The sequence below is a fragment of the Sphaeramia orbicularis genome, unplaced genomic scaffold, assembly GCF_902148855.1.
Source record: "Sphaeramia orbicularis unplaced genomic scaffold, fSphaOr1.1, whole genome shotgun sequence".
Taxonomy (NCBI): Eukaryota; Metazoa; Chordata; class Actinopteri; order Kurtiformes; family Apogonidae; genus Sphaeramia; species Sphaeramia orbicularis.
In genome coordinates this window covers 266,137-278,622 of record NW_021941569.1, presented here as the reverse complement: position 1 = coordinate 278,622, position 12,486 = coordinate 266,137, and the positions used below count along the sequence as shown (strand labels likewise).

The 12,486-nt window shown below is 40.8% G+C and overlaps 1 protein-coding gene across 2 annotated transcripts in view; it reads left to right on the top strand.

The window, feature by feature from the left end:
• Window positions 1-9,938, top strand: part of LOC115416135 (FSD1-like protein) — a 28,549-nt gene extending 18,611 nt beyond the window's left edge. The window contains exons 2-14 of one of the 2 annotated variants that reach the window (XM_030129854.1): window positions 487-512; window positions 1,572-1,667; window positions 1,750-1,881; window positions 1,975-2,076; window positions 2,171-2,193; window positions 3,233-3,354; window positions 3,477-3,710; window positions 3,794-3,892; window positions 7,550-7,679; window positions 8,681-8,763; window positions 8,915-9,169; window positions 9,272-9,360; window positions 9,483-9,938. In XM_030129854.1, coding sequence (XP_029985714.1) covers window positions 498-512; window positions 1,572-1,667; window positions 1,750-1,881; window positions 1,975-2,076; window positions 2,171-2,193; window positions 3,233-3,354; window positions 3,477-3,710; window positions 3,794-3,892; window positions 7,550-7,679; window positions 8,681-8,763; window positions 8,915-9,169; window positions 9,272-9,360; window positions 9,483-9,584 — 1,482 coding nt within the window. In that variant the 5' untranslated portion in view covers window positions 487-497 and the 3' untranslated portion in view covers window positions 9,585-9,938. Of the gene's footprint in view, window positions 1-486; window positions 513-1,571; window positions 1,668-1,749; window positions 1,882-1,974; window positions 2,077-2,170; window positions 2,194-3,232; window positions 3,355-3,476; window positions 3,711-3,793; window positions 3,893-7,549; window positions 7,680-8,680; window positions 8,764-8,914; window positions 9,170-9,271; window positions 9,361-9,482 lie in introns of those variants that run through there. The other variant, XM_030129855.1, reaches the window with a different exon arrangement.
• The last annotated feature ends 2,548 nt before the right edge of the window (window positions 9,939-12,486 follow it).

Sequence of the window (12,486 nt, the reverse complement as noted above, 5' to 3'; positions counted from 1 at the left end):
CTGGGTCAGATTAGTGCTGTTCAGACTGTCTGGAACAGATCAGATCCAGGTCACATTCATCTGCATCTGAAGAGGAACTGAGGTTTGAAGTATTTAGACTTCGCTGTAGGAGTTAAAGTCAAACCTAGAAAACACATGAATGTCCGGACCCGGGAACCAGAGCCGGACTTGGGAACCAGAACCTGCATCAGTTTCAGACCCACAGTGAATCAGCGTGGACTCAGAAAACCAAACTTTGTGTTTTGTGGAGTTTTATTTTCTGAGGCTTTAGTTTGTGCTTTTAATATTTTTTGAAGTAAAGGTGTAAAGTGAAGGCTGTTTTTTTTTTTGTAAATAAAGACAGTCATTAAATGTATAAATATAATCAATCTGACTAAAGGAGGATTTGTTTGTGTTTCAGTTCAACTGTCAGCATTAGGGCTTTTATTTTGAAGTTCCGAATAGGAAGTGGTGCTCATATATGACGTCACGCCCGGTCAGCTGTTTTCTCTCAGGTTATGGACGCTCAAAAGGTAAGAATCCGATCGATCGATGGGTCTCTTGTCAATCCTGGCACGTGCTCTGCGGCTGTGCTCGACCCTCGTTAACGGTGAAAACATGAACGAAGCGGATTAGCTTCAGCTAACGTTAGCATTAGCCGTTAGCCACAGTGTGTGTGGTGGAGCCAGCTTCACTTTGAATGGAGGCTTTGACAGAACACTGTCTCTGTCTCTCTCTCTCTCTCTCTCTCTGTTTCTACCTCTCTCTCCCATCAGCTCTATCTAATGACCATGTTCGAACTATAACCGGTTTATTGATCATCGATTAGCTGCCGATCATTCACTGTGTGCGTTGATCGCTCACACTCGCTTTCAGCTTCAGCAGACATTTAGGTCACACTGTAAGAAATGAACCGGTAAAAATATACAAGTCACACACTGTAAAAAATGAACCATTAAAAACTCCCAGATAATACACTATAAGAAATACACCATTAAAAATATTTGTCAAACGTTGTAAGAAATGCACTGTTAAAAATATGTCACACACTGTAAGAAATGAACTGTTTAAAAACTCCCAGATAATACACTATAAGAAATACGCCAATAAAAATATTTGCCACACACTGTAAGAAATGTACTGTTAAAAGCATTATGGTCACATGATGTAATAAACGAACCATTTAAAATATTTAGAAAACACACTGTAAGAAATAAACCATTAAAAATATTAATGTCCCACATTGTAAGAAATGAACCATTTAAAAATTCCCAGGTAACACACTATAAGAAATACACCATTACAAATATTTGTCAAACACTGTAAGAAATGCACTGTTAAAAACATTATGGTCACATGTCATAAATGCACCATTTGTAATATTTAGATGACACACTGTAAGAAATACACAGTTGATTTTACCTTGATGCTGGAGTGACAGAACACATAACACTGTGGTCAGATATGACGCAAAGAAATGTGTCTGTAAAAATATGTATGTTCCACACTGTAAAAAATGTACTTTGGAGAACATTTCAGTCACACACTGAAAGAAATGTATGGTTAAAAATCTAACCATTGTTGGTCAACAGGAAGCTCTGCGCAGGATCATCAGCACTTTAACCAGTAAGAATGAAGACCTGCAGAACTTCCTGGAAACGGTCGACAACACGCTGACGGGGCTCCAGGTCAGCAGCTGATTGGCTGAGAGGCAGCAGAGGGGAGGGGCTTAGATAGAATGACTCACTAATGGAATGTGTCCCCGAACAGGACGAGTCATGGAAAGTGATGTCAGAGCTGGAGGCGGAGCTTGAGCTCTTACGTTCCACTCTGGAGGAGAAAGGGGCGGAGCTTCGAGCCGCCATTAAAGAGGAGCAGCAGAGGAAGGAGGCGGAGCTTCAGGTGCGTTTGTTCTTCTGTCGTTTGTCTTTTATTGTTTCTTTCTTCTTCGTTGTCCTTTTTCTTTGACGTCGGGTTTGTCGGTTTTTCTTTCAGAACCAGCTGTCGGAGGGAAAGTTCGCGCTGTTGTCGTGTGAAGAGCTGCTGGAGTTCGCAAACCAAACCCTGACCATCACCAACGAAGAAGAATTCCTAAAGGTGACGAAGAAACGGAGTAAAACACAAAACCAAAGACACGAGCACATTTTCCACAAATGAATAAAGTTTTTTGGTTTTTCTTTTTTCTTTTCAGGCGGCGAAACAAATCAAAGAACGGTTCGTTTCCTCATGTTTATGTTTCAGTTTTCATGTTTCTGTGTTCAGTTTGTTTTTCCATTTGGATTCTTTTATTCAAATTTATCTAGTCATTTATAATCCTTGTGTCACTCATTCATTTGTTTTTCAATTTAAAACCAAAAATCTAGAAACAAAAAAATGACTCGTTTGTTTGTTTTTCATTTTTAAAAACCAGGATGAAAAACGGATAACGGTTCATTTTGACATTTTCTGATTTTGTGCTCAAATGAAAAATGGAAAAAAATGGATAACGACCATTTGACCTAATGTTGCTATTTTCAGTACAGTTCAGTTGTCTGAGTCGGAAGTAGTCGTTACTAGGGAAAAAATAAAGAAACGGAATCCTGGAAGACTGGAGGAATATTTTGCTATAATTAAGCAGCAGTTTGATACGTACGGAAGTGTACTGCATTCACACCAAAAAATTAATTCGGCTTGTTTTTCTGAATTAACGAGATAAACAGAAGCTTAATTATAGCAAAATATTCCTCCAGTCTTCCAGGATTCCGTTTGTTTATTTTTTCCCTAGTAACGACTACTTCCGGCTCAGACAACTGAACTGTATTGAAAATAGCAAAATTAGATTAAACGATCGTCATCTGTTTTTTTTCCATTTTTCATTTGAGCACAAAATCGGAAATGGAAAAACAAACCGTTATCCATTTTTCATTCTGGTTTTGAAAATCAAAAATAAAAAAACGAGTCATCTTTTTGTTTTTTGTTTTTAAATTGAAAAACGAATGAACGAATGATACAAGGATTATTTTTCATTTAGTATTTTTTTCATTTGATAATTTCTTGGCTTTTATTTCTTCTGTTTTCTATTTTCTGCTCAAACATTAACAGAACTTTTCAGAAATTCATTCACAGCTTTCAACTGATTTGCATGTTAACTCCACCCCTTAACACCATAACCCCGCCCCTTTACCACACCTAACCCTGCTCATTAACTTTTCAAACTCCGCCCCTAAAACTAACCCTAACCCCGCCCACCCTGCTGGACCGCCCTCGTTGCCAGGGTAACCATGGCTCCGGCTTTCCGCCTGTCAACTCGTCTGGCGGCATCGGAGAACATGTCGCAGTTTACTGTCGACTTCAGCGTGGAGAGGGCGGAGCTTCAGCGGCTGCACTTCCTGCCAGGTGATTTGATGAACTTCCTGCCAGCTGATTGGTTCTCAGGGTTCTTCCTGTCAGCTGATTGGTTCTCAGGGTTCTTCCTGTCAGCTGATTGGTTCTCAGTTGTCCTTGTGTTCTTGTCTCAGTTCCTCGAGCTCCAGAGGTCGACGCCTCCAGCTGCGTTGCCCGTGACAACACCATCACGGTTGCCTGGCGACCGGCCGGTGAAGACGCTCCGGACGGTAACTCCGGCAGCGGACGAGTCGGATGCTACGAAGTGGAATATCGAAAAACCAACCGCGACAACGCCCTGAGGACGGCAGGAGAGGCATGCTGGGAAAAAATCCAGGACATCAGAGAGACACAGGTCACTATCACAGGTGAGGGGAGGGGTCAGAGGTCAGAGGTCAAAGGAGGAGGGGCTTCAGGTACTCTGACAGCGTCTGTTTTTCTGCTCGTTCAGATCTGAAGTTTGATTCACAATTCATCGTCATTCGAGTTCGAGCGAGAAATAAAACAGCAGCCGGAGAGTTTTCAGAGCCGGTCGTCGTGGAAACAAGAGGTAGATGGATGGATGAACAGATGGATGAACAGATGGATGGATGAACAGATGGATGAACAGATGGATGATCAGATGGATGAACAGATGGATGATCAGATGGATGAACAGATGGATGAACAGATGGATGATCAGATGGATGAACAGGTGGATGATCAGATGGATGGATGGATGGATGGATGATCAGATGGATGAACAGATGGATGAACAGATGGATGGATGGATGGATGGATGAACAGATGGATGGATGGATGGATGATCAGATGGATGAACAGATGGATGAACAGATGGATGGATGGATGATCAGATGGATGAATGGATGGATGATCAGATGGATGATCAGATGGATGATCAGATGGATGAACAGATGGATGGATGATCAATGGATGATCAGATGGATGATCAGATGGATGAACAGATGGATGGATGGATGGACAGATGGATGAACAGGTGGATGAACAGATGGATGATCAGATGGATGATCAGATGGATGAACAGATGGATGATCAGATGGATGAACAGGTGGATGATCAGATGGATGGATGAACAGATGGATGAACAGATGGATGAACAGGTGGATGATCAGATGGATGGATGAACAGATGGATGATCAGATGGATGAACAGATGGATGGATGAACAGATGGATGAACAGATGGATGAACAGGTGGATGATCAGATGGATGGATGAACAGATGGATGAACAGATGGATGAACAGGTGGATGATCAGATGGATGGATGAACAGATGGATGATCAGATGGATGAACAGATGGATGGATGGATGGATGGATGGATGATCAGATGGATGAACAGATGGATGAACAGATGGATGGATGGATGGATGGATGAATAGATGGATGGATGGATGATCAGATGGATGAACAGATGGATGGATGGATGATCAGATGGATGAATGGATGGATGGATGGATGATCAGATGGATGATCAGATGGATGAACAGATGGATGGATGATCGATGGATGAACAGATGGATGGATGATCAGATGGATGAACAGATGGATGAACAGATGGATGATCAGATGGATGAACAGATGGATGGATGGATGAACAGATGGATGAACAGATGGATGGATGGATGAACAGATGGATGAACAGGTGGATGAACAGATGGATGATCAGATGGATGAACAGATGGATGATCAGATGATGAACAGATGGATGGATGGATGAACAGATGGATGGATGAACAGATGAATGAACAGATGGATGGATGGATGATCAGATGGATGAATGGACGGATGGATGGATGAACAGATGGATGATCAGATGGATGAACAAATGGATGATCAGATGGATGGATGATCGATGGATGAACAGATGGATGGATGATCAGATGGATGAACAGATGGATGAACAGATGGATGATCAGATGGATGATCAGGTGGATGAACAGATGGATGAACAGGTGGATGAACAGATGGATGATCAGATGGATGAACAGATGGATGAACAGATGGATGATCAGATGGATGAACAGATGAATGAACAGATGAATGAACAGATGGATGATCAGATGGATGAACAGATGGATGATCAGATGGATGAACAGATGGATGAACAGATGGATGATCAGATGGATGAACAGATGGATGATCAGATGGATGAACAGATGAACAGATGGATGATCAGATGGATGAACAGATGAACAGATGGATGATCAGATGGATGAACAGATGAATGAACAGATGAATGAACAGATGGATGATCAGATGGATGAACAGATGGATGAACAGATGAATGAACAGATGGATGAACAGATGAATGAACAGATGGATGAACAGATGGATGAACAGATGGATGATCAGATGGATGATCAGATGGATGAACAGATGGATGAACAGATGAACAGATGGATGAACAGATGGATGAACAGATGGATAGATGGATGGATGGATGGATGATCAGATGGATGAACAGATGGATGAACAGATGGATGGATGGATGGATGGATGGATGAATAGATGGATGGATGGATGATCAGATGGATGATCAGATGGATGAACAGATGGATGGATGAACAGATGGATGAACAGATGGATGGATGGATGATCAGATGGATGAATGGATGGATGGATGGATGGATGATCAGATGGATGATCAGATGGATGATCAGATGGATGATCAGATGGATGAACAGATGGATGGATGATCGATGGATGAACAGATGGATGGATGATCAGATGAATGAACAGATGGATGAACAGATGGATGATCAGATGGATGAACAGATGGATGGATGGGTGAACAGATGGATGAACAGATGGATGAACAGATGGATGATCAGATGGATGATCAGATGGATGATCAGATGGATGAACAGATGGATGATCAGATGATGAACAGATGGATGGATGGATGAACAGATGGATGGATGATCAGATGGATGAACAGATGAATGAACAGATGGATGGATGGATGATCAGATGGATGAATGGACGGATGGATGGATGAACAGATGGATGATCAGATGGATGAACAAATGGATGATCAGATGGATGGATGATCGATGGATGAACAGATGGATGGATGGTCAGATGGATGATCAGATGGATGAACAGATGGATGAACAGATGGATGATCAGATGGATGATCAGGTGGATGAACAGATGGATGAACAGATGGATGATCAGGTGGATGAACAGATGGATGATCAGATGGATGAACAGATGGATGAACAGATGGATGATCAGATGGATGAACAGTTGAATGAACAGATGAATGAACAGATGGATGAACAGATGGATGATCAGATGGATGAACAGATGGATGATCAGATGGATGAACAGATGGATGAACAGATGGATGATCAGATGGATGAACAGTTGAATGAACAGATGAATGAACAGATGGATGAACAGATGGATGATCAGATGGATGAACAGATGGATGATCAGATGGATGATCAGATGGATGAACAGATGGATGATCAGATGGATGAACAGATGAATGAACAGATGGATGAACAGATGAACAGATGGATGAACAGATGGATGAACAGATGGATGAACAGATGGATGATCAGATGGATGAACAGATGGATGAACAGATGAATGAACAGATGGATGAACAGATGGATGAACAGATGGATGATCAGATGGATGATCAGATGGATGAACAGATGAATGAACAGATGGATGAACAGATGAACAGATGGATGAACAGATGGATGAACAGATGGATGATTAGATGGATGAACAGATGGATGATCAGATGGATGAACAGATGGATGAACAGATGGATGATCAGATGGATGAACAGATGAATGAACAGATGGATGATCAGATGGATGAACAGATGGATGAACAGATGGATGATCAGATGGATGAACAGATGAATGAACAGATGGATGAACAGATGGATGATCAGATGGATGAACAGATGAATGAACAGATGGATGATCAGATGGATGATCAGATGGATGATCAGATGGATGAACAGATGGATGAACAGATGGATGATCAGATGGATGAACAGATGAATGAACAGATGGATGATCAGATGGATGATCAGATGGATGAACAGATGGATGATCAGATGGATGAACAGATGGATGAACAGATGGATGAACAGATGGATGCTATCATATCCAGTGCTGCTGATCATTGACCTCCTTCTGATGGTTTTTGTGGCCGTTTCAGCGTTCAACTTCAGCTTCGATGCAGCTTCGGCTCATCCTGAGCTGAAGGTTCAGAGCGACACGGTGACCTGGGAACCACAGGGGGTCAAAGGTCACGACCCCCGACTCAAAGGCAAAGACCCTAAGCCCAGGTGAGGAGCAGTAGAGTGTGTTCAGCTGTGTGTGGAGTTCACTGTGTCCTCTGTAGAACCAGACGGACTGAAACGGTGAAGTTTCAGTTTAAATGTTTGGACGTTCAAGGGTCGTTTCACCGTTAGAAACGAAACAATTAGAATCAAAGAAAAAAATCACATCAAGACGAAGATGAAAAGAAAGTAAGAGATACATCAACAACAAAAACAATGAAACACGATGAAAAAGGATGAAAATGACTTAAGGAAACTCTTCAACCCAAACTAGCGCTAACGGCTCAAACTTCGTAAACACCTGCTCCGATTTCTGCTTCATCTGCTTCACCTCTAAATCAAAAAGTTTCCAGGACGCGAACACAGAAAGAAAAACCAAACCTTTACTGCTGACCTTATGAATGGAAACCCAAAGTGATGTAAGGGGTTTTGAAGGACCCATGTGGAGTTCCTCAGGGCTGCGTCCTGGCTCCTCTGTTCTTCTACATCTAAAGGCTCGTCTTTACGTCAGTAGAACATTTACAATTGAACCGTGTGCCATCTTTTACATTTACTGCATGAATAAATCAGCTGATCTGGTCTGATGACATGATGAAATGTGGTTATGACATCACAAACAGTCACATGATCCTTTACTGGTTGATTTTGTTGATGTTTTTTTCAGCTGTTTGTGTGATTTACACCTTTTTGTCCCTCTACAGTCTCCGTACTGAAACTGGCTCAGACTCTCAGGTAGAGAACCTCTGATGTCGCCGCACGGTTGCCTAGCAACCATGTCATCTGTTCCTCATCCACCATTTCCTGCTTCATGTCGGCCAATCGCATCACCGTTCAGTTTTAATGGATTCACAGACTTTTATTTGTTTCTTCAGGTTTAAAAACAGACGAAACAAACACTTTTATTTGTGACGTTTTCATGCCTTCGCTCGACCTCATTGGCTGTTCGTCATGTGACTTCACAGGTTTGTACCAGGACCACCGTTAACACGCTGTTGTTGTTGTTTTAGCAGCAGGAGCGCCACTCCTTCGCCCAATAAGACGGCAGGAAGTCGAGCCGCCCGGTTCGCTGGCGAGTCGTACACCGTCCTGGGTAAGAACGACTAAAACGAGCATTATCCTAAAAATCCACCCTTTAAATCGTCTGAAACGTCTTTGGCTCAAACCTGTGAGTGTCCAACGTCCCCTTGGGTTGAAGATTTAAATATTCTAGAGACACCATGTGTTTACCTGTCGTTTCCTAGGTGACCAGGAGATGAACGGTAGCTGTCACTACTGGGAGCTCCGCCCCCTGGCTGACTGGAAGTCATTCAGTGTGGGCGTGGCCTACAGAGCCAGTCTAGGCCGTTTTGACCAATTAGGAAAGAGCTCAGGTTCATGGTGTTTGCACGGCAGCCAATGGCTGCAGACGACGCTTTCTGCAAAACACAACAACCGAGCCAAGGCGCTGGAGTGGCCGCTGCCGCAGCGAATCGGAATCTACTGTGACTACGACAACGGTACAGCAGTCACATGACTCACCTGTCAGTCACACGACTCACCTGTCAGTCACACGACTCACCTGTCAGTCACATGACTCACCTGTCACCTCCTGTTTACAGGTGACTTGCTGTTTATCGACGTGGACCGTCTTCGTCTTCTTCACTCCTTCAGAACAAAGTTCACTCATCCACTGGTGCCCGCCTTCACCGTCAGTCATCAATCAGTCAAACAATAATTAATAAATAATTAATAACCAATAATCATTGATGTTTAATATCCACAAATGTCCAAATGTTGTGATCAACTCCTCTTCAAATCCTTTTTTTCCAGGTTTGGTGCGGTGGTATCTCCATAACAACCGGCCTGCAGGTGCCGAGCTTCATGGGAAATTTCCTGTCGACCAATCGGAGCCTGAGTAACCTGTCACAGTGAAGCAGAGCAGCAGCTACTTCCTGTTTTTTATCGTTATTATTATTGTGTTAATGATTATTTAATGAGTTATATTTACTAATTAAAAACGTAAGAAAATAAATAATATGTAAAATATCTGTGAATCATTATCAAATAATAACTTTATACTTTTTAAATGTTTTATATTTTCAAAATCCTAGTTTTACTGCGATTGCTTTTATTTTGAAGAATTTCTAAACTGGAGTGAAAGCTTTTATTTTGAAGAACATTTCTGAAACAAAGCTGTAGCATTTATTTTGAAATTTAAGAACTTCCTGTCACTTTGGGATGATCATGTGACTGTGACATCACACTTTATTAAAAACAGAATTTGACGAAATCGTTTCTTTTTCTTTATTTAAAAACTCACATTTCTGAGAAAAATACAAAGGTTTTTTTTTTTTTATTTTTATTTTGTTTTATCAACGATTAAATCACATCAGGTGTTTTTGACCCAGAACTTAATAATTAATAATTGTAACATAATTATCAGACCCCTCCTCCACCTGTGATGTCAGCTGACCCCTCCTCCAAATGTGACATCAGCTGACCCCTCCTCCACTTGTGACATCAGCTGACCCCTCCTCCACATATGACGTCATCAGACTCCTCCTCCTGCAGCTGTTTACAGTCCTCATAGAGTCGAAAGGAGGCGAAGGCGGTGGCGAGGAGAAAGGTGGCGCCGAGGAGTAACCACCAACTGAAGGAGGAGGAGGCGGAGCCCTGAGGAGGAGACAAACAGGACTGATGCTAACTGATGTAGCCTAATGCTAATGCTAAATGTTAGGGCTAGTCAGCTACTATTATCATGCTAACAGTAACGCTAGCAGTACGGTTACCTTGGCAACGCAGTAGAGTCCAAAACAGAGGAGGATGAGCAGAGCCAGAATCTGGACGCAGAGCGGAGGACGAGAAGACTGACACATGATTGGTTCTGTCACTGCGTCATCAGCCAATCAGAACGTCAGGAACATTTGAATGACAAAAAAGAATCAGATGAAAATAAAAGAAATGAGTTCAAAGAATTTATAAACAATAAAAGAAATGAAGGAAAAGAAGGATGAAGCTGAGGAGGTTTAAAGAAGAAGAGGATGAAGAGCAGAGAGGAGGAGGGGGCAGAGCTTATATGAGCTGGAATCTGCACTGTAAAAAACAACTGTAAAAAACACAACTGTAAAAAACAACTGTAAAAAACACAACTGTAAAAAGCAACTGTAAAAAACACAACTGTAAAAAACACAACTGTAAAAAACAACTGTAAAAAACACAACTGTAAAAAGCAACTGTAAAAAACACAGCTGTAAAAAACTGTAAAAAACACAACTGTAAAAAACACAGCTGTAAAAAACAACTGTAAACACAGCTGTAAAAAACACAACTGTAAAAAACACAACTGTAGAAAACACAACTGTAAAAAACACAGCTGTAAAAAAATAACTGTAAAAAACACAGCTGTAGAAAACACAACTGTAGAAAACACAACTGTAAAAAACAACTGTAGAAAACACAGCTGTAAAAAACACAACTGTAGAAAACACAACTGTAAAAAACACAACTGTAAAAAAACAACTGTAAAAAACACAGCTGTAGAAAACACAACTGTAGAAAACACAGCTGTAGAAAACACAACTGTAAAAAACACAACTGTAAAAAAACAACTGTAAAAAACACAGCTGTAGAAAACACAACTGTAGAAAACACAACTGTAAAAAACAACTGTAGAAAACACAGCTGTAGAAAACACAACTGTAGAAAACACAACTGTAAAAAACAACTGTAGAAAACACAGCTGTAAAAAACACAGCTGTAGAAAACACAACTGTAAAAAACACAACTGTAAAAAACACAACTGTAGAAAACACAACTGTAAAAAACAACTGTAGAAAACACAGCTGTAAAAAACACAGCTGTAGAAAACACAACTGTAAAAAACACAACTGTAGAAAACACAACTGTAAAAAACACAACTGTAAAAAACAACTGTAGAAAACACAGCTGTAAAAAACACAGCTGTAGAAAACACAACTGTAAAAAACACAACTGTAGAAAACACAACTGTAAAAAACACAACTGTAAAAAACACAACTGTAGAAAACACAACTGTAAAAAACACAACTGTAAAAAACAACTGTAGAAAACACAGCTGTAAAAAACACAACTGTAAAAAACACAACTGTAAAAAAGGATCAGCTGATCCAGTCCTTGTTTTTCCTGGTGTTGAAATGTGTGGTGTTGTTTCCTGTTCAGTGGACATGAGTGTGTTTTCAACAGTGTGTTTACTGCCATTAACTGAATGAAGGAGTTTTTCTGTTGACGCTGCTTTAACTCAGATTAACTTGAAGCTAATCCACCATTTACACTAATGACTCCAACCAGAGGGAGGGGCTTAACCTGCAACCATTCAAACTAAACTAAACACTACAGCTTCAAAACTAATAATAATAATAATAATAATCATAATAATCATAATAATCATAATAATAATAATAGTAAATGTCTCCCATCATGCACTTCATGTTCTTCATCTATGTTTTGATTTATTTCTGTCAGTTTTGTTTTTTTTTTAAATTTACTTTGTTTCATGTATTTGTTGTAAACAAAGGTCTCTTGAGTATTGACTGGTCGATCAGAGTGTAGAAAACAGACAGTAGATGTGTTTTAAACAGTTTAACATCATTTTGAGTTTGTGTCACATGATGAAGAAGAAACACACACACAAAAAACAAACAGAAGAAGAAACAGATCCTGTCCATTCAGAGGGGAGGGGGCGGGGCCACAGGGCCTGTCTCCATGGCAACGGCACAACAGAGCCGAGTGCAGAAGAAGAAGAAGAAGAAGAAGAAGAAGAAGAAGAAAACAGAGAAAGAACAAACAGATAAACAGA